Here is a 21,432-nt window from a genome sequence, read left to right as displayed (position 1 = left end):
ACTTGGGATTAAAGTCATATCTGTCTTAGAGGTTCTATTAGACAGCTAGGGTGATGTCAAATACTGGTTGGGGGGGGGGGGGAAGAAACAAAGAAAAAATATTAAAAAAAAAAAAAGGTTTCCCTCGATCCTCCGCAATTTTTTTTTTTTAAAAGGATAAGAACTGATTTTAGGGTGGTCTGGTGAGTGGTGAACCGGTGATCCAGATAGAGTAAGCTTGAATGTCTCTTCGGATGCTATGTGCAAATCCTCCTGTAAGGATCGTATTTAATTTTTGGACCTGCAGAACTTTTTTTTTTTGGGGGCCAACCTGAAGATTTTCTGTTTATAAAAAGACAAGCGAGACAATAAATTTATTCTTTCAATGAAAACCGGTTGAGTAAAATGCAACACATTCTCTTTCAGGCTAATTTAGTAACGGTTCTCTGTTTGGGCCTCCCAAGTCCACAAGTCATCTTGTTCCTCGACCTAGAGTTCCATTAGTGAAATAAACATCAGTTTTTCCCCCCCTATATTTCGGCGCTAGAAAATGAACAGAATCTGAATAATTGTCTAATTGATTGGTATCCTGCGTTATACATATGAGAATTAGTCAAAAATCAAATGAAACTAATCGTGGGTTCATGGTCTCGATTTCTACCCAAGCTATTTGCAATTTTACATCAAACAAAGAAAAGCGCAGAGAGAATTTTATCAAAGAATTATTCTATTACGTAGTGACGGGCCCGGGCTTAAGATTGATAACGTAATTTCAAAGGGAAAACGCAATCTCACCAAAAGAAAAGCACAACATTGAATGTACAGTTAAATTGAAAATGGCAATATTTGGAAGCCAGCAAGGTGATGGCAGCTGTATGAGAGGCAGCTAGGCATTTCAGCAGCCAAACCCATAAAAGAAAAATGCGAATATGAGCGCAAAGGAAAAGAGACAAGATAATGCTCGACATAGAAATTTGTGATGCACATCTCCAGATTTTGCCACGAAGCAAATTACGAATAATCCTCTGTTTCAATATTCTTGTGAACTTAGATAAATATTAATACTTCCCAGTTTCGCTCTCAGTTGAGATAGCAGCAGCAATAGCGTCATCCCGCCTCTCAATTTTCTTTTCTTTCGATTTTTCCATAGCTTTAACAAATGAAGGGAACTGTGAAGAAGGTCCCGTCTTTAAGACGACAACTCATCACTTCGTTGTTGGTTGACGAAATGGCACGTTATGCCACAGCCGACAGCTCTTTTGAAGAGAAGAATACTTCAGACATAATTAAATCATGTCCCCAAAAATTCATAGCTGAAATATGCTAGATAGGGTACGGGCAATGATTCTTCTCCTCTCCTTTTTTCTTTTTTTTTTAAAGCTCCAAAAATATCACTAAGCACACTATCAAACAGATATGAGATGAGGGGTTTTATTAAAGATGAGGCCTTCTTCACAGTTCCCTTCATTTGTTATCGCAAATTTGCCAAGTATTTAGAATGTTACAAAGAAGCATAACTAAATCAGATCATATTTGCAAAGACAGGATTTCCATCACACTGCAACTAACAAAAACGTACGGGACTAAGACTGAATAATAAATGGCTAATCAGTAACTTCATGAATTGTATAGAAGTGCAGGCAGGGAAGAATCTAATATCGTAAACGAAACCAGTATTCGTAACTTGTGAACTTATATATGGTATCACAGGGACGATCTTGATTAGACCAATGAATAAGAAACACAGACAACCCACTATGGCCTCCCGAATAGATCATTCCTCCTCTTTCGATAAATCACAGGCTACCAAACCAGTCCAATAGCATCTTCAGATGAAACATTTTTGGAAGTCCACTGACCATTAAACTCCCAACCAGTCACAACATGTCTTTGATGATATCAAGATTTAACGTGTCACGAACTATAAGAAATAGACCCAGAAGAATGACAAGCATAATTCCTGATGACATGATCCGTTGCTCCACTTCCAGAGGGAGCTTCCTCCCGCCCCTGGCTGCCTCAATCAGTATCAAAGCCAATGTACCGCCATCTAAAGCAGGTAAAGGCAGCAGGTTTATAACAGCTAGGTTAAGATTGAGTATGGCAGCAAATTGGTAGAGACCATCAATGTTGGATCTTGCAACTTCTGCCCCAACAGCAATAATAGCCACAGGACCAGAAACCTTACCAGCTGTCTGTGAGAAGTTTAAAAATGTCTGCTTTAACCCATCTAGAACATTAGAAGCCAGACCCCAAAATTCTTTTCCTGAAAAGTTTATAGCTTCCAACAGATTTTTCGGTATAATCTTTTCTATCTTTACATTTGGGGATAACTGCACTCCAATCTTACCAGTGCCATCATAATTTTCATCTGGCGTGACTCCAATATCAAGGTTTTGTCCTCCCCTCTTAACCTTGAGCAACACGTATTTTTTCGGGTGCTTCTTGATGACGTCAACAACCTCAGTAACAGAATTGGGGCCAGGTTTAGGCAAATCGTTTCCATTAACCTCGAGGATGACATCACCAGGAAGCAAGCCGTCTCGAGAAGCAGCCGAAAAGGGTCGAACCTCAGGTACAGAGACACCAGGAAAGACCTCTTGCACAGGCAAACCAACGGACAGGACTTGAGCAAAAATAATAAGGAAGGCGAAAATTGTATTAGCAATCACACCAGCTGAAACTACAATTACTCTGTCCAATATTGGCCTGTTCTTCAGCAAATTTTCATCATCAACCGGAATGTTGCTGTCTGGATCATTATCAGGAAACCCCACAAAACCACCAAGAGGAAAAGCTCTAATAGAGTATTCTACATTTTTTGAATTGAATTTAGCTAAAATAGGACCAAACCCAATTGCAAATTTACTTACATGGATGCCTTGAAGACAGGCAGCAAGGAAGTGACCGCTCTCGTGAACAATAATAATCGCTGTTAAAACAGCAGCAGCCTCCAGTACAGACTGAGGGCCTTCGAAATTCCCATAATCAAACCCAGGGATGGCCCAAGTTCTGAAATCCACCCTATTTCCATGTGTACACCTACTCTTCTCAAACAAAAACCGCTTCTTGCAAGTGAAATTAATGTGTGGGGAAGCAAATGAGCAGCATATAGAAGAGCGGGAAGAATGAGGTTTTGGAAAGTGGAAATTGAGGTTCAAAGAACGTTCTGAGATAGGGGACTTACAATTGGCTAATCTAATGATGGAACTGGAATAAGAGGGAGGAGAGGGGGAAAGGTTTATAACCATGGCTTCTGAGATAGTAAAGGAGTGACGAGGGAAGAAGGAAAGGCATGGACAGCGGGATCGGATAATACAGCACCTTTTTCATTTCTTGGGACCTGTGGAGGAGAAGCGAGAGAGATGTCTCCCTCTAATTTTCCACAAGTTGGATTGCATGAATCCGTATTTGTTATCCACAAAAGGCAGCCCAAAGCCGTGAGCTCGTGTGAAACTAGCGGCTCATCTCGCTCAAACTACTGGATCCTGTCTGATTCCGTTGGGCATCTTATGAGAAAAAACCAAAAGACCAAAATGTATACGCGGCTCTTCTTGAGCCGTCCAATCATGCGCGCATGTGTTATTTTGCAAGATACTTTCCAATAATTTTTAATTAATTTTGCATTTATATTATTATTTTTCATTAAATCCTGTAATTTTATTGTTTCAACATTATCAGCCTTATGATGCTGTTTTGTGAATACCGTTAACCCTTATACAGGAATAACGGTATTAATAAAGTAAATGCTTTAACTAAAAAAAATGTATAAATACTAAATTAAAAATTAAAAGAAACTATATGTACTTATAAAATATACAGTTTTCACTAATTTTGCCTTCATATTTTACATTTTACAAATGTTAATAGGGCTTTCATATTTTTATTTTTGCATGGTATATAGGCAAGAGAGAGTTTAATGGTGATTGATATATATCATATTAATTACGTTAATTTTTAAAAAAAACACTTTAAATTATATATATGATATTGATAAATATTACTGTTACGTCGGCGCAGTTGAATTCGAGCGCGTGCGAGGGGAAGGATATGGGCTAGTCTTTAAATATAATTAGATGGGGATCCCTTATAAAAACATGCAGAAAGATTATATCATTGACTTCTCATCACATTTGTATCACCCCCTTTAGCATTATTATTACTTGATATTATGCAACTAAATAATAGAGTTACTGTGACTGGGTAAACGATTACATTTTTTATATGTGTGTGTGTGTGTGTTATATGAAGTTTGAGGAATAAAATTATACTGTTCATTATTTTTCATACTGTCCCTTTTTATAATGGGGAGAAATAAAGAAGTCGTATGTTAAATGGTATGAGACTAAAATAAGTATATAAATGAAATAACTCATAAATTTAATACCTTCAACTTTTGAAGGTGACATGGAAATTAAAGTTGAACCAGTTTTCTTATGCATTATTATTGCAAGTTCCAAGCCTTAAAAAGAGCCAACCAAAAGGGGTTGTGATTACTACAAATTAAAAACGGGATATTAGGGAGAGGCTATATATTGATTTTTTATTATATGTAGATGTCAAGACAAAAAGGTCTGAGTTTGCGTGGTGGAACATCAATGGGAATCATCGACTTAGAAAAAGGCTTTTCTTGAAATAAAACGCATGCGATCACCGCATTTGAATTGACAGATTCCAAAAAAATAAAGTTTCAACTTTTAACTATTTTGGTATGAATCTACGGGGTTAAAAGTTTGTGTGTCCATTATGTGATAAGGGTTTCTCCATGTACCTTCTCTCGTGCTGGTCACTTGCTAACTCTTCCTGAATGCTGAAATCACACCCCTCCTCTGCAATTTTCTGTGCAAATAATTTACAAAAATAAAATCATACATGGAAGAAGATATATTACTAGTAACTGGTAATGAAACATAATTAAATAACATACCTGCTTGTACCTGTATGTATTACATGTACACGAGATCATGAATCTGATGGAAGTAGTTAAAGCAAATCAATACAGAAAGCACACGCCTGAATTATTGGAGCTTCGAGTGGTCTTAATACTAGCAAGCTCCTGAAGGATTCCCTTCATTACCTTGCAAATGAAATGACTCTCATCACCATCATTTTTCTTCTGAGTCCCACGCGGCTTCCATATCAAGCGTATGGAATGAGGATAGCATTTTAAGCATACAAACACATGGGCCAGTCATTTGGAAATTAATTAATCCAACAATAATTCTGATGAACTGGCTAGTGCGGAGACTCTATTTTCTCTCAGTATATATCTCAAACTGCTTTAGGACAATCAAATCAGAATCTCAATCGCGTCAATTCCACCATATTTAAAGGCGGAGCTCTATTTCTTTGTCTTTCCACATCTTTTCTTTTGACATCCATATCTCTTGTTGACAATAAAAAAAGATAAACTGTTGGTGCAAGCTGTGATGGCCAACATGATAAGCCATTTTTTACCCACTCCAACTGAGAGGCTGATCCAATTATATATATCTTATCTTGGTTTTTGTGGTTTTCTCATCGTTTGTATGCATGATTGTTAGGCTACGCAATATATAGCGCTCCTTATCTCTAGCTAGATAGCTCAGGCCGTACCTCAAGCTCAAGGATATGTAAATGCAATTATTAATGATTTGATGTATTGACATTTCTTTTTTTTTTTTTCCCTCTGAAAAAACAATATGCAGGAGATGAAAGAGAGACGACAAGTCTATACAAGACAGATCTATCTAGACAGGAATTGAAGAAAAAATAAGAAAACTTGGTAGCTAGTCAGAGATCAAATAGACCACACACACACTTCCTATCTGACAGAAGCACCGATAAGCATGTTCACTCTTGACATCTTTTTTTTTTTTTTGGTGAAACACTCTTGACATCCTTTTATGCTTAAATATTACGAAATCCTGTATTAATATATACGTCTTTTGCTTAATTTAATGTCTTCAGTACTCACTTTTACACCATGGCTTATTCCAATAACTGCAAGCTTTGGGTTTGATATATATTATATTTATTGCTTTTGCTGGAGTTCAAAATACTACTTTCAGTTCTTAATATAGGATCTCGTTTGACTCTTATTTTGGTCCTAAATATAAGACCCTAATTCACTTTGTGTCTAATATTTATGCATTCTTTTTCAAGATAGTCCTTTTAACAATGGTAGTTCTAGCCAATAAACTTGATTAGTAAGGATATTTTAGGAAAGATAACACTTCTTTATGACAAATAACTAACTTAACTTCTTTTCTTAATCTCCTCAAATTAGTCAATTAACTCTTATAATTAGGACCGGAGCTAGTAGCACAGTTACTAAACCAGTAACTGAACTAATTAAATCTAATATGACTGTAAATGCGATCTGCAAGCTTTCTATCTGTTATCTACACATAACACAAATGAACTCGGCGGATATATTGGCAAGCGGAAGAAAAGTAACATTCTTTGCATAGGAATCAAAAGAAAAAGAGAAAAGAGAAAAGAGAAAATAAAGGACAAGAAACAGAGGAATGAATGAGAAGGGAAAGAAGGAAAAGAAAAGAAATATGACTTAGCAGAGAATAAATGAACATACCTGCAGAAGTAGTCGACATGTGATATTTATATATGTAGTTGGAGGGAAGAGAAGTGCAAAATGAGATATTGACGCGGCTCAATTAAACTACATGGCTTCTTCTTCACATATAACCATGTCTTCAAATTGAGGCGCGCCAATACCTTTTATTCATGCTTCCCCCTTCCCCATCACCTCTCGGAATCCAAAAGCACCGTGCACAGTACACACAGACATATTCTTCAGCCAAGAAAAGATAGAAAGCAATAATGGGAGATAGATGCTCATGATATGGAAGCTTTACAGAAGAGTCGAGTGGCTTTTAATGGGTACAGCAGCGATTCTCTTGGTGAGATCCGCGCCAAAAAGCCGAAAGAATAATCAAACACTGCTTATGTGTGGTTATGTACGTTTGCACTATTTGACTGACCTTTTTTCTCCCCCATCTCCACGTAGGGACCAGTTTTCCTTTTGCTTTCATTGGTCTGTTCTGGTTTTTTTGGCTCCTTATTTTCAGTGCATTACCACTTCTTTTCCTCATTCTACACTGTTTCCTATTTACTATATACATAGCTAGGTCACCTAGTGGTATGGCATCCACCATGATTTATGATTGATGCCTCTCCCCGCATCAAGTTTGGCTTCTGTTCGAATCAAATTAACTAGAAGCCTCTTTTCAATTAAAACTCAAGATTCCAGGATAAATAATATAATGAATTCTCCAAATATATCGACATATTGTGCCTAGTATGCTAGTCTTCACCTTTCCAGGAGAGACAACACTTCTTATTTTGACGTGTAAAATAATTTAAACAATATCATTACTGTATAACTGGACATAGATGCCTATGGTATTGGGAAGTAGAGCTGATGTCCATAGTTCCTCCTCTTTATTTTTTTATTTAAATTGTCATAAAATTTACCCAACATTGTGGACCACTAAAATTGATATACATCGTTTTCTAACTGTTAGAGAATATACATATGTAGTATGCCATCATCAAGTTTTCCGAACTTATGATTCTCTTACACATACCATATATATCAATTATGATATCCCTTCCTCCTATCTTATTAGGTTAGCCATGAGTTCCAAGAAAAAACCACTTTATTCGTTTTAAGAAATCCAGCGTATTTAACTATCTGTAAATTAAAAGAGCATGTATAATTTGTACTGTGAGAATGGACTCTCTCCCTCTCTGTGTCTGTTTTTTTCCCTTGGGGCAGTGGGGTAGTCACGGACCAGCCAAGAATGGGGAGACCCGCAAATTGCTCAATTTTCATACTGTCACAAATCTCTTGGGGAAACACCTACTCACCTAACTCTTGGAAATTAAAGCCCTATTCTCTCTTTGTATATTGCATTGTGGATTTAGATATGTCCCATTCATAAACACCTTGCAGATTCTTGATAGGTCAATCACTATCCGTCTCTTTCTGCTTTGACTTCCTCTGCGACTGTTTTCATTATTGTTAATCGCAGATCCTCCGTCTTGTTGCTTTTCATCTTAGGATTCCATTTAGTGGCTGCTACATACTGCTTAGTTTTTATTTTGGAAGGCCAAAAGTGGTACTGCCTCTTGTGATATTCTTTTTATAGGGATCAGAGAGGTATAAATTACATGCTAGTTATGCTGATTTTCTCTTTATAGTGAATCTAGCTCCTAATATAAGTCATCATTATTTCTCGGCTTAGAAACTAACAATTTATGGATGATAACAAGTGCAAATTGAGCTAACTCGACCAAACATAATAATGCAAATTAAAGCGAAAATTATATTTATTGTTATTCCAACCGAGTACTTGCGCAGGAATAAACTGAAAGGACGTTTAGGAAATCCATGTCTGATCTATATTTTCCTCTTTTAAACCTTGATCCCCTTTCCTGGATTCTCGTCCTCCACAATTTTCCCAGTTCGAGTTCTTTTTGTATTCTTTTTCTTTTATATTTTTTTTCTTCCAGCTCTGACTTTGAAGAATACGTGTGATGTTCAAGTCATTTTTATTCACGTACCTCAATGTTGAACTCGATTCCTGATACCACCATGGTACATATTCCTTTTACATCTAACAAAGGAAGCAGCAACTCAAGTACCATGTTTTTAAATACTTTAAAAAGTGAAAATCATAAATAATGATATATTAACAAAATCCCTATAGCGGACTCGTGAGCTGTGCTCCGTTCTTGCGCACTTTATGTAATGTATACATGAAAAATGTGTCCTAGTTATTATGAATGCATGAATAAGTTCAATATAGTCCAAAACATTTTTGGGTGAAAAAAAAATGCTATATTGTAATTTAATTTTATGGGTTTGAGCATAAAGCTATTTGAGAAGTGCGAAGCGTGATTTTTTTTTTCCTTTGAAAAATGACAAATTAAAGTCCGCCGAAAGATAATGACATTTAAAGACCTTACATCCTAAAAACGACATTAAAAGAAAACACTCAAGTCCTTGGCTGATAGGAAATCAGTTGCACCAAAATACCTCTATAGTTTGCAACTGTATTGTCTACAATTTTCAACTAAATTTTTTTAATTTTAGAACTAAAACAATATACGAACCTAAAACTGATTATTGGAATAATTTATAATTGTACGAATGGGGAGGAGAAATATCGTATGAGGGGAAGGAGTTCGGGCCGAAGCAATGATACCCAATTAAGGGTCTACTGTATGCTGGGCTGAGTCTTGTCCTTGCTTCCCATCTCTGGGCCCACTTTTCATGGACCTCGTCAACTTCTCCAAATGGATCGATCATCGATAATAGGCATGCCCACTTGTTAGCCGTTTGAGTCACTTAACTCAGTATTGTGCCCAGATCAGCCATAACGTCGTAATTAGCTGGTTTGTACTTTGGACGGTAATGGAATTTATTCTGTTCTGTTTAGTTTTTGTTCAAACATGGTGCCTTCCTATATTGATTGAAATGATTATCAAAATAGTACCGCTTTACAAGCCTCCGCTGAAAAAGAAAATAGGTCGACGGGATGGTGATATATATATATATAAGGTGAATTGAAAGTCCAATATCGGCAAAGAATGATCATTGAAACCTACCACTTTGCTCTGAGTTAATTTTCTGATATGCCCATTCAGAACCGTCCGCAATTTAATTCCACACAGAGCGTTAGCAAATGAAGGCGCGTTGGCAGAGTTGACCAGCTCAAATTAACTCAACAACATCCATCTACTTCATGCAGAAGTAAGGGTGCTGCCCTTCCATACATACTGCTTTGTCTAAATTAGTAATTACTCCGCGTTTGACTTCTTATCCACTTGTTCCTCAACTTGCAAAATATTTCTGAGTTCAGGACGACATGCAGTTTAACAAAGGCTGAGACGACGAAAAATTGAGCAGCTTCTTAAAGGTTAACACCCACACACAGAAGTTCGAGAAACTTTAAAATGTCTTTGATGATCGATCAGAGCATGCGTCCTCTTGGGATGATCTTAGCACTGCGTCTGCTAAACTATATAGTCATTTTCTGATGTGCCGCTAATGCACCATGGAAGTTATTCGTAGTGGATTGAAGTGCATTATATCTACCATTGCATGTATATTTGAATTTCCTTGTTTCGTCACAACATTAAATGTTAGGGCCACTCCCCAACGGTTCAGAACATGCACCAATTAATGGTTGCCCAATGGAACAGTCATGGAGGCTAGCGGACGAAGCCTATAAAAGGCATAGACTGATAGCAAGGAACTGCAAGCTCATACACATTGCTTTGCCTTCCTTTAGACACTTTCGTGAGAAGAAGCAATGGCAGGTTTCTGTCGAAAATCGCTCTTGACGGCTGTTCTCGTTCTCTGCATTGTTCTTCAATTAAGTTGGATTACTGTTGGAGATAATAGCAGGCTTGAGGAGGCTAGGTTCAGAGACGGTGGCTGCCGATTTGGACCTGGACCACGCTGCAGAGGTTGGTTTGGTCCTCGTGGGCCTCGCGGCCCTCGCGGTGGAGGAGGTGGATTTGGTGGTGGTCCTCGGGGAGAAGTCGGAGGAGGAGGAGGGGGTTTTGGTGGCGGAGGAGGCATTGGTGCTGGTGGAGGTGGGGGTAGAGGAGGTGGCGGTGGATTGGGTGGGGCTTCAGGACACGGTGGAGGCTTTGGAGCTGGAGGTGGTGTCGGGGGAGGTTCTGGAGGCATAGGTGGTGGCGGTGGGGGAGGAGGTGGAGGCGGCGGGGAGGATTGGGTGGCAGTTCAGGACATGGTGGAGGCTTTGGAGCTGGAGGTGGTATAGGTGGAGGTTCTGGAGGCACGGGTGGTGGGGGTGGAGGTGGGGGAGGGGGAGGAGGTGGTGGCGGTGGTTTGGGTGGCGGTTGGGGACATGGTGGAGGCTTTGGAGCTGGAGGTGGTATAGGTGGAGGTTCTGAAGGCACAGGAGGTGGTGGGGGAGGGGGAGGTGGCGGTGGTGGTTTGGGTGGCGGTTCAGGACATGGAGGAGGCTTTGGAGCTGGGGGTGGTGTTGGTGGAGGCGCAGGGGGCTTAGGTGGCGGTGGTGGGAGAGGAGTAGGGGATGGTAGGGGCAGAGGAATAGGAGGAGGGGGAGGATTTGGAATAGGAATCGGGATTGGAATAGGAGTAGGAGCTGGCAATGGCCATGGATCTGGCACGGGCTCTGGCAGTGGCGGCGGCGGTCGACATTAAGCTTAATGTTGTTATTCCCTTGTTGCAGTTCACGTATTTTTTCCATATCGCTGGTTTGGCCCGACTTCTATTTAGCCACTGCTCGTTTTGGGGGCTGAAGACAGGTCATGTTGTTATTATCATTAATAAATATTATAAAATTCCAATCAAAATATCTAACCCTTGATATTTGCATACGGACATTACATGCAGTCTAAGAGTGCAGATTATATTGCATGGGAGATTAACGATAGTTTTCAAAGGCAAATTTATTCTAGAAAGGCGGACAGTTTAAAGGAGTTGAGAAAGTCAAATGCATTTTGGAGCCTTTGGAAAAAGAATGTTGCATACCAAAAATAGGAAACCGGAAAATGAGTGGAGAGGCGCATCTGCAGCTAAACTAAATGGCCAGGAAAAATGCTGGAGAAATAAATTAACTAACATGCTGCGGACATCAAAAATAAGATGGGAATGACTAACTGCGGTCTTTATCAAGTTTCACATTTGAACGTCGTAGAAGCAAGAGTTTCTTTGTTCATTAACCAACCAACCATCTATTTGGCACGTACAAGGCATAGGCACAGCACAGTCTGCAACTCCGGCCGATTCAAAAACAAGCCGCTCACTCGCGTCCTTCATTCTTAGGGTTTCGTATATTGTTATTTGCAGAAGAAGATGTTGGTGCCGGTGTTTTCGGTGATAGCTGGGGAGTTGACTGTGATACTGCTTCTGCTATTCAAGACGCCGCTGAGGCAGGTGGTGATCATGAGCTTGGATCGGCTGAAGCAGGGTCGGGGCCCCGTCGTCGTTAAGACTGTGGACGGCACACTCTTCGTGCTCTTTGCTTCCAGCCTCTATAACGTCGTCTCCATCCACCAGCGCAGCGTTAGCGACTCTACCGCCGTCAACCCCACCGATCAGTTCCTTATGTATAAGCATTTGCTCGAAGCTTCTGCCATCGGTGATTTTCCCATCTCCCTCCCTCTTCTAACTTCTTTTTACCATCCTCTCAATCTGACCATCCTACCCTGATCGACAATTTCATCCCCGCCAAACTGAGCATGACAATGGCCATATCGTAGTTATCTTATTGGGCTTCTGGCCCATCTTAAAAGAATGAACCAACAAGTTTAAGCCCATATAGGAGAGCATTGGGCCTTGCTCTCTTCATATCTGAACTAATGAAAGCAGCGTCATGCCCCATGTGAACGTTCGCAGTTGTATAACGTCTCTCAGCCAAGTCAAATTCCAATTTTGATAAACGAATTTTAAAACGCAACATTTATCTCTGGAAAAATGATGACGCTAAACGAAAACACTGCGAAAGGTAAATTGTTTTGACTAGGAATTGAACATTTTGAAGGAATTGGAAAAGTCGACAAAGATATAATTATGATGTGACAATTAGTTCATTCTGGCTTTTTGGACATTAGATCATTCAGCTTCTAAGTGTTAGTTCATCATTTGAACTGCGGAATGTGAGGAGGTGCATAATTGGAAAAGAATGAGCAGAGAAAAGTGATACAAGTTTCTTACGCATATGTATCACAGTAATGCCTTGCCTTGGTTAAGTATCTAGTTCAAATCACTGTAATATAGGATTTCTTGTTTGGGATGCTGGAAGGGATTATTAAAATATTCTTTGATTATAGATTTACCCTTCTCATGGCAGATTTTGGTATTGCATATTATTCATTGTTTACAGGCAGTTTGCTGTAAACCCCTATAGTTTTCTTTATACTGGATAAGATTATATTTCATGCAACAAAATTGGTTCTGTGTCAATATCTTGTTTCTCCTTGCATAAGCAATTTGTTCTTCTGTTAGTATATATCAGATCGAATACCGTACATATATATGTGTGTTGTGTATGTTATACATGGCGAATTTGATATTTTCAGGGTTTGCACTGTGCCTCTCTCTGATGATTGATAGATTCCACAATTACATAAGAGAGCTTCGGACGCTGAGGAACAGCATGGAGGCGGCTAAGAAGCAAATTCGAAGTGTCCAGGATGGTAAAAACGTGAGTACTGAAGAGGAAAAACCATTGGTTGAAGAGGTAGCCGTATTGAGGCCCAAAGTTAAGCAGCTGGAATCTGAATGTGAGGTGAAAGATGGCAAGGCTAAGGCTTTGGAAGTTGAAGTAGAGTCTCTTAAGAAGCAATCTGAGGGATTACTCGTGGAATACAATAAACTCTTGGCAGACAATCAGAATCTCCGGTCTCAGCTGGAGGCCTGATAAGTGATAACAACAAACAAATACATTGCAAACCAGTTAATTTTTCCTTTCAGTTTTATCAGATTTCGTCCTGTTGAAACGTTCAGGTTTCCAAACCCAGAATGGGGAGGTCATCGATGGAGTTATATTTTATGTGTATAAAGATTTTAGACTGATTCTCTTCGTGATCTCAGTAAACTAAAACTGGCCTTTTCTTTCTTTGATAAAAGTGCAGTAGTCACACTGACCTTCCCCTTGAAGCTTATCAGTTACCAGTTGCAAGCGTTCGTGTTTTTTTAAACTGTCAAATTCACGTGATAACTACATTGATACTTGTAAAACTGAAGTACTTAACGACTAAAAGATCATTATAATGTCTTGCTTTAACCGTCGACCCTGCCACTCGAACAGCTATAAATAGAGAAGCCATTTACAGACCAAATTCATCTCCTTTCATTGTTGGTAATTCATAATGGCTCTTACATTTCCAAAACCATCCAAGCTCATTTCCTTCTCATTGCTCCTCCTCATAAACTTAGCTCTGAACCCTTGGGAAGGCAGTGGAGAACAACAGAACCTGGTGTTCTTCCTGCAAGATGTGTCAATAGGACCTAACGCAACAGTGGCCCCAGTGGCCGGCGTAAAAGGTAAGGAATGGTCCTATAACACATTTGGAACCATTTATGCGGTTGATGATCTCGTAACAGCGGGTCCTAATAGGAACTCAGCCCCAGTTGGGAGGGCTCAGGGTCTGCTTGCAACAGGTGCTTTGGATGGGTCTAATGTGAACATCTTTCTCTCAATTGTGTTCACCAATTTGCAGTATAATGGGAGCACTTTGCAGATTCAAGGCGTTAGCCGTCAAAGTGAGAATTACAGAGAGGTTTCTGTGGTTTCAGGGACTGGCAGGTTTCGCTTTGCCAGGGGATACGCTGCGTTGGAGACTTATTACTATGATCCCAATACTACTTACTCTATCGTCCGCTTGTCTATTACTTTGCTCAATTCTTCTGATGGTCATTAAATTTCAATGCCTTTTGAATATCATCTTAGTCTTTATATAGTAATGTGAAACGTGGACGTGCGTATGACTAAATCCTTCATCATTTACTGTTTTGAGGGTTCGAGTCCCAATATATGAATATGATCATGGTATTTGTCATTTTAATAGGTTGATCTTCTGTAGTTTCAAGTTTGGCATCTGCTACTGCACTTACCATGTCACTCTTTTTTCTTTTCTTCAACCTCAAAAGGTAAAGAAGACAAATATAAATCAATAATCTTTCACCATCCACTAGTTGTCTTTGATAATGTTTAACCCAAAATTAGAGCGAACTTAAAACAAGTTGCTGAATTCAAATACCAACTCTTTTGCATACCATAATCCAATTGAGAGAATTTTACCATTTGCGACATTATATTGACATGGGTGTCTTTAAGTAGTAAGAACAAGTTCACTATTTAAATTTTCATAGACTAACTGATTGCTTTTGGGGATTTGTACTAACAACACACTTGGTGTTTCTTTCACGTGACACATGATATACATTTTTAGACGTACACTTCATGATTGATGCTAAGACCTGAGATTTATTTGCCGTTTCTGACAGCTTAATACACCAGTAAAGTGTGTTTCTAACAAAACTAGTCTTGAGTGCAGTATATGGTATATTTTAGAGCTGATCATGTGGAAATGGAATTCAATAAAATACAAGATTAAACTAGAATGTTCAAGAGCTAACAGGTTTCTAGATCAATTTCTCCGTTGTTCACTTGAATGGGTTAAAACTAAAAAATTTAAAGACAAATCATGCCGGAAAGATTTTGTTTTGTCAAACATGATAATTACGAATTTAGAGATGTTATTTAACAGAAGTTCAAACCCATTTTCGTGCATCCAACGTAACAGAGGACACCAAGGTAGGCAAGAACGATCTAACAATCAGTGAGACCATAAAATGGTAAACAGAAGTGTGATGTAGGAAACTCTGTCTTATATGAGGACAAGTTATGATATAGACCCCTACTATCTGAGTCAGAAACAAAATTCTGCCTTGATCAACAGCCTCACCTTCTTCCACTTGTTAACAGCAGTAAATCTTGTCCTCCCCAATCAGTGGCTTCCACATCTTCTGTTGCAACTTTCTAGTTTCTACCCCTTTTAAGTGGTAATTTCTACCTTCCTTCCTGATCACACCTCAGACCCAAATTCCAACACTAATTGGCCACGGTACGGTAATTATATTATACACAGACATGTGCATCGTTCACCTACTTGAAAAGTCACCCACATGTGGCACCTACCCTTCTTCATCAGCTACGTAGAAGATGATAAAGATGTGTGCGTGGAAGTGGCTGATGTTATGTGGGGGCACAAGTTAATGGAATTGGACACCCCTAATAAATTGTTTTTATTAGCCCATTTGATCTGTATATTCAATGATGGTCGTGTTATTATCAGTGTTGGCCCACTTTACTTAAGGCCATTTGCCTTCTTCTCTTCCGAACCACTCATGAAGCTGATTAAATATATCTCTTGGACCTCAGTTTGCTGCGTATGCAAGTCCCTGCCGCATGAAATCAAATATGAATTAAATAAATTTCATGCGACAAATATTCATTGTATTTCCCACGCGTCTCCAATTATTTTATTTCTCCACACAAGATGGTAGGTCCTCCACCGAACATGGAGGCTATTCTCTGTAACCAGCCTGCCCTGCAATAGAATGTGACCAAGAAGCTTCCTTTTATTATCGATAGGAACCCTTCGGTATATTTCTTGGTGAAAGAAAATGGATAATTTAATGTGGGTACGAATTATAAATTCCCATCGTCAGTTGGCAGGTTTAGGATCTGATTCCCTTCCATTACGAATCCAAAGGTCTTATTCATGACAATGAAAGGAAAACACCAGTTTCAAAGTAGTTGACAAAGACACGTCTATGAGGTCTTCAATGCTCGATAAGACACAACCTGAGTTTGGTAATTTTCATTCAGATTTTTCAAACAGGGCTCAAATTAAGTGGCTCTTAGTTGTCAAGTACAGAGAACAAACTATAAATAATTTTCTCAGTTAATGCATGAACTATTCATGAAACAGAAAAACAATAGAGCAATCGTCTCAGCCGCGTATATTGTTGCTTCTGATCAAGAACTAGTTTTTTTAAGTAGACATTCTTTTCCTTTCGTTCTCCTCAGTCCTTTGTCTATAAATACATCGACCTGTTTTCAGAAACTGAACTGGGAATTTGTACTAGTCTGCCATCCTAAAACACGGCGAAAATGAGCGAGGGAGAGAAACAATCACAACCACAGATAGTATTACAAATTGATGATCCAATCACAGAAACTGAATCAAATCCCAAGTCTATAATCCATGTCCTATCTTCTTTATCCCGCATCTTATCAAAGATCCATGCAGGGTACTTCAGGATTGCTCTGGCTCTCGCCAGTCAAGCTTTACTGTGGAAGATCCTCATAGAGCCCATCCAAGACGCTCATGCTCTTAGACGCTTGTTCACAATAGTACCCTCCACGGTTTTAATTCTCCTATGGTCAGTAGCATTAGCCACACTGGCCATACTCTCTTTTCTCTACATCCTAAGATGTTTCTTCCACTATGACAAGGTGAAGGAAGAATTCTTAAACCCCGTGGGAGTAAATTACCTCTTTGTCCCCTGGATCTCCGGGCTGTTATTGCTACAAGCGTCACCCCATATTCCTCCAAACACGGTACATTACCAAGTGTTTTGGTTGCTGCTAGTGGTTCCTGTGGTGGTGCTTGATGTAAAGATCTACGGGCAATGGTTCACCAAAGGGAGGCGACTTCTGTCGATTGCGGCTAACCCAACGAGTCAGTTATCAGTGATAGGGAACTTGGTGGGTGCGCAGGCGGCTGCGAGAATGGGTTGGGAGAGAGAGCGGCCTGTGCTTATTTTCTCTGGGGATGGCTCATTATTTGGTGCTGTTTGTGACGCTGTACCAGAGGCTACCAGGAGATAATAGCCTGCCTCCAATGCTGCGTCCTGTTTTCTTCTTGTTCTTCGCTGCACCCAGCGTGGCTAGCCTATCGTGGCATGCTATCTCTGGCAAGTTTGATGATTTCTCCAAGTTGCTCTTCTTCCTCTCGCTTTTCCTCTTCACGTCCCTGGTAAGATATCATTGTTTGGAGATCAACATACATGAATGTTTTAATTAGTTGAAAGGCTAACTTGGTGGGCTTTTGTTTGTTTGGTATATTAGGTTTCAAGGCCTCTGCTATTTAAGAGGGCGATGAAGAAGTTCAGTGTGGCGTGGTGGGCTTATTCTTTCCCTTTGACGGCTTTGGCGCTGGCTTCAGCACAGTACGCGCACGAAGTGAGAGGGATCATAGCCCATGCGCTTATGTTGCTGTTATCCGCAGTCTCTGTGTTGGTCTCTCTCTTCTTGATGGTCGTTACTGTTTTTCACTCTCACAGGCCGCCGCCTCATTCTTCTGGCACAGCCCCAAGCGACGACTGCGCAACGACGTCGTCAGGTATTGACTTAAGTTAATCCCTCAGTTTTTAAGGCTGCATCTTTTGTAAGTAGGACGTTAATATAGTTAATGCTAAACACATTCAACTTGTTCGACTAGATCATCATAGCTGTAAATTAATTAATTAGCCTTGTATTTCCCTTGCCAAACTTTACTGTAATAGCTTAAAGATGCTGATTTATGCAACAGAGATTGTCTTATTCCTTTCCTTTTCTCATTATCTTCTGATTGTTTTGTACGTGAACAAAAATTTTGGCCGAGGCGGGTTTGACTCATTACTTAAGTGATTATTTTATTTTAATATGAAAAAACGCACATAATTATTAGCATGTTATCTAGTGCTAGCTCAAATCACGAGAGCATATGAAAAAACGCACATAATTTTTATACTTCATCGTCACGTGATTAAATTAAATAATTGCTTCCCACTTACTTCCCCCGTCCTTAATTATGAAGGGCTATTAATAACTATATATATTCTATATCTGGAACTAATTATAAAAGCAAGTTAACTAATTTGAGAAGATTTAAAAATTTAAGTTAATTATTTGTAATAACAAGTTTGTCTTTCCTAAAATATCTTTACTAATCAAATGTGTTAGTTAAAATTATCATTATTAGAAAGGTTACCTTGAAAAAAATACATAAATATTAGAGACAAAATAGATTGGAATCCTATTTAGACCAAAATAAAAGTTAAATAAAATTTTTACTAACCAAATGTGTTAGTTAAAAAGTTAAGGTTATTATAATAAAGTAAGTTAATCCTTGTTATTTAAAAAATAAAAATATTATTAAGATTAAACATAATTGGATTATTCTTAAAATAATTAGAGAAAAATATTAAATTCAAATTGGGTCTTATAATAAGGACCGGAGGAGTAATATATAGAAATTCAATTAACATCAATGAGTGCTTTAATCTTTTAAAACTGTCCTCAATAAATTTGTTTGTCAGCGTACCCTCAATAAAATTTAGTGATCAGAAGCAATTGTTTGGTCAGTTGAATATTATTTATTTAGTCGATGAATATCAAAACAAATAATAAAATGCCTTATAACTATAAGAACCATAATGGTTCATCAAATAATTTAATGATAAACACGTCAGCTTTTTTTTTTTTTTTAAATACATACACGGCGAGCCACCGGCTAAAACGGAGTCCTACAGCATCCCGGGTTCGACCTCATGAGATGTTCTCCTTGTCCATTCTCAAGAGGTCTCTACACGGCGCTGGTGCCTGAGGCAAAAAGATATCCTCCGCGTCAAGCGAGTGAGCTATTCGGCCACAAAATCTGCACAAAGCTGACTTTCCCTATAGGTAGGGGTAATGCCGTAATGACAAGGTTCCAGTCAGAGAAAATCAAAGCTCTGGTCTCTTGATCAACATCAAATAGCGGGTGGGAAGAACCACCCTCCACAAATAACAAACACGTCACTTTTCTTTTCAATTATTGGTGGGAAGGAAAATCCGAGAAAAGTGCCCTGAACCTGAAGCCTCAGACTTGGTCCAAAAGTAACGAGAAACATTTTCAATTGACTCAACCAGCCAGGGGCGGACTAAAGTGTATCTAGGGACTCAAAGTGTTTTTTTTATTGTATTTTAAAATATTTTGTGATACAATAAATATTTTAAAATATTTTTTTAAATACATTCAGCATCTTAAAATATTTTTTGTAGTATATTCAGTGTGGTAAAATATTTTTTAAATGCATCTAACATTCAAAAAATATTTCTGGTATATCCAGTACCATGACAAAAAATTATTTTAGAATGCCAAACACATTTAAAAAATATTTTAAAGTGTTAAATACATCACAAGATATTCTAAGTATTAGATGTAGCAAAGAAAAATACTTTAGAACCCACGTTAACCCAGCTATATATATATATATATATGCCCTCACGGCCCTTGGTTGCCGCAACCCTTGAAGGATGCTTTCGCAAGTTCTCACTTCGTTCGACTCCGGGGGTGTTTGGATAGAAACCAAACCATGGTTTCAGAAGTGTTTTTACGGATTACGAAGTAAATATGTGGAGGAGGTTACCTCGTTTTGCGGAAAAGTGATTCTGAAACCGCGGTTTTGGTTTTGCCAAACACCCCCTCCATCAATATTCTTCTGATGGTTTTATTTTGAGTTTCTCATTTTTTGGGCCGGCGAAGATTTGAGACCCAGATAATTACCTTTCGGTCAAAAAGAACCCAAACATGGAGCCTTTCTCTGTGGATGATACGAACGCTGGCGGCCCTGAAAAACCAAAAAGCTACATCCTCGTCCTGACTCGGTCCTGGGAATGGAGCTTAATTAGTTTGATGACGTTACCACACATCCTCTTGCCTGTGGATTCTTTTTCTCAAGATAGAGTTACGTTATCCTTTTCTTTGTCTAAAGGATCCATTTTTATCGAACCAGATTTCAAACTGATGTGATGATGCGGATGCTTTGACGGAAAGTAAAGAAATCGCGATGCCAATACAAAAGACGAGTAAAGGTTATGCCAACTTACATGCGTATGATTTCCTTCATCAGAACTTTGGATCCTCCATTTTTGAGATTTGTTCTGCATACTTAATATCAATTTATTTGTTCATATTTAAAATGCTTTATCATTTAAATTTAGAGTTAATATAATTTTTAGTTCTTCAAATTTATTCTCAATTTAGTTTTAATCCCTCAAATTTTAAATAATAAGTTTCAGTCCTCAAAATTTTTTTAATTTAAAACATTGGTCCTTACAATACAATAAAGATCTGGACCATTTTGTTCTTATAAGGATCAAAACCTATGATTTGAAATTTGAGAGATTAAAATCAAAATAAAAGTACATTTAAGGATTTAAAGATTATATTAACCCCTAAATTTAATACTAACCTGAAAAAGTATGGGGAACCCTTCAAATTTCTTACGAAGTATTACAAAGGGTGAACTTGCGAAGTCCAATTTAGAAACCTTAGGAGGATTCAAAAGGGTTATCTTGAGTCGAAAGTAAAAACACGTCAAGCGCGACCCACATGTCCTGAAATTTTCCCACAAAGTTATATTTGATTCTCTTGAAAATATGACGCTGGAGAAAGCTTTAGCCGCAGTCACCGACGCTTTATCTCCACACTAAATACTCCTCCGGTCTTTAATATAAGACCCATTTAACTAATTTGATTAGATTAAGGAAGTTAGTTAATTATAAAAAATGTGACACGTTTTTCCTAAAACACCATAATCATCTTTCTTAATATCCCCTCTCCCTCTTCTACACTTGATTATGATTGAGGGAGTATCTATAGGGGTAATTTAGAGAAAATTGATAAATATGAGAAATGGGTCTTATATTTAGGACCAAAACCAACTCACCAATTGGATCTTATATTAAAGATCGGAGGAATATATAATATGATAACGTGATATGGAACTCCACTTCATCGACAACAAACGCAAAAAACAAAAACAAAAAAAAAACCTACGGCTGGTTGACTGTCTTTTATAACTTCAAGGATTCAACCAGACTCGTAAAAGTGGATTCCAACCGTTCT

The 21,432-nt window shown here is 38.5% G+C and overlaps 4 protein-coding genes and 1 pseudogene across 4 annotated transcripts; 4 read left to right on the top strand and 1 right to left on the bottom strand.

The window, feature by feature from the left end:
* Nucleotides 1-1,485: 1,485 nt before the first annotated feature.
* LOC114741527 (membrane metalloprotease ARASP, chloroplastic-like) lies at nucleotides 1,486-3,457 on the bottom strand. The gene has a single exon (XM_028929811.1). The coding sequence runs from the start codon at nucleotides 3,228-3,230 to the stop codon at nucleotides 1,857-1,859; it is 1,374 nt and encodes a 457-aa protein (XP_028785644.1). The 5' UTR covers nucleotides 3,231-3,457; the 3' UTR covers nucleotides 1,486-1,856.
* Nucleotides 3,458-10,301: 6,844 nt separating this feature from the next.
* Nucleotides 10,302-11,185, top strand: LOC114741533 (glycine-rich cell wall structural protein 1-like). The gene is made up of 2 exons (XM_028929815.1): nucleotides 10,302-10,707; nucleotides 10,779-11,185. The coding sequence occupies exons 1-2, from the start codon at nucleotides 10,302-10,304 to the stop codon at nucleotides 11,183-11,185; spliced, it is 813 nt and encodes a 270-aa protein (XP_028785648.1).
* Nucleotides 11,186-11,839: 654 nt separating this feature from the next.
* On the top strand, nucleotides 11,840-13,406 carry LOC114741504 (B-cell receptor-associated protein 31-like). Its single transcript, XM_028929782.1, has 2 exons — nucleotides 11,840-12,125; nucleotides 13,066-13,406. Exons 1-2 carry the CDS (start codon nucleotides 11,840-11,842, stop codon nucleotides 13,404-13,406), a joined length of 627 nt encoding a protein of 208 aa, XP_028785615.1.
* A 451-nt stretch (nucleotides 13,407-13,857) lies between these two features.
* Nucleotides 13,858-14,409, top strand: LOC114741532 (dirigent protein 23-like). Its single transcript, XM_028929814.1, has one exon. It carries the CDS (start codon nucleotides 13,858-13,860, stop codon nucleotides 14,407-14,409), a length of 552 nt encoding a protein of 183 aa, XP_028785647.1.
* A 2,084-nt stretch (nucleotides 14,410-16,493) lies between these two features.
* LOC114741529 (S-type anion channel SLAH4-like) lies at nucleotides 16,494-18,104 on the top strand (annotated as a pseudogene).
* The last annotated feature ends 3,328 nt before the right edge of the window (nucleotides 18,105-21,432 follow it).

The sequence above is a fragment of the Neltuma alba genome, unplaced genomic scaffold (assembly GCF_004799145.2).
Source record: "Neltuma alba isolate B1F8T4 unplaced genomic scaffold, ASM479914v2 tig00003408_pilon, whole genome shotgun sequence".
NCBI classification, from domain to species: domain Eukaryota; kingdom Viridiplantae; phylum Streptophyta; class Magnoliopsida; order Fabales; family Fabaceae; genus Neltuma; species Neltuma alba.
This window is presented reverse-complemented; position numbering and strand designations above follow the sequence as displayed.

Coding starts and splice junctions, on each gene's coding strand:
- LOC114741527 (XM_028929811.1), bottom strand. CDS start 3,230: ATGGTTATAAACCTTTCCCCCTCTCCTCCCTCTTATTCCAGTTCCATC.
- LOC114741533 (XM_028929815.1), top strand. CDS start 10,302: ATGGCAGGTTTCTGTCGAAAATCGCTCTTGACGGCTGTTCTCGTTCTC. Junction 10,708..10,778: donor TGGTGGCGGTGGGGGAGGAG/GTGGAGGCGGCG, acceptor GAGGTGGTATAG/GTGGAGGTTCTGGAGGCACG.
- LOC114741504 (XM_028929782.1), top strand. CDS start 11,840: ATGTTGGTGCCGGTGTTTTCGGTGATAGCTGGGGAGTTGACTGTGATA. Junction 12,126..13,065: donor GCTCGAAGCTTCTGCCATCG/GTGATTTTCCCA, acceptor TGATATTTTCAG/GGTTTGCACTGTGCCTCTCT.
- LOC114741532 (XM_028929814.1), top strand. CDS start 13,858: ATGGCTCTTACATTTCCAAAACCATCCAAGCTCATTTCCTTCTCATTG.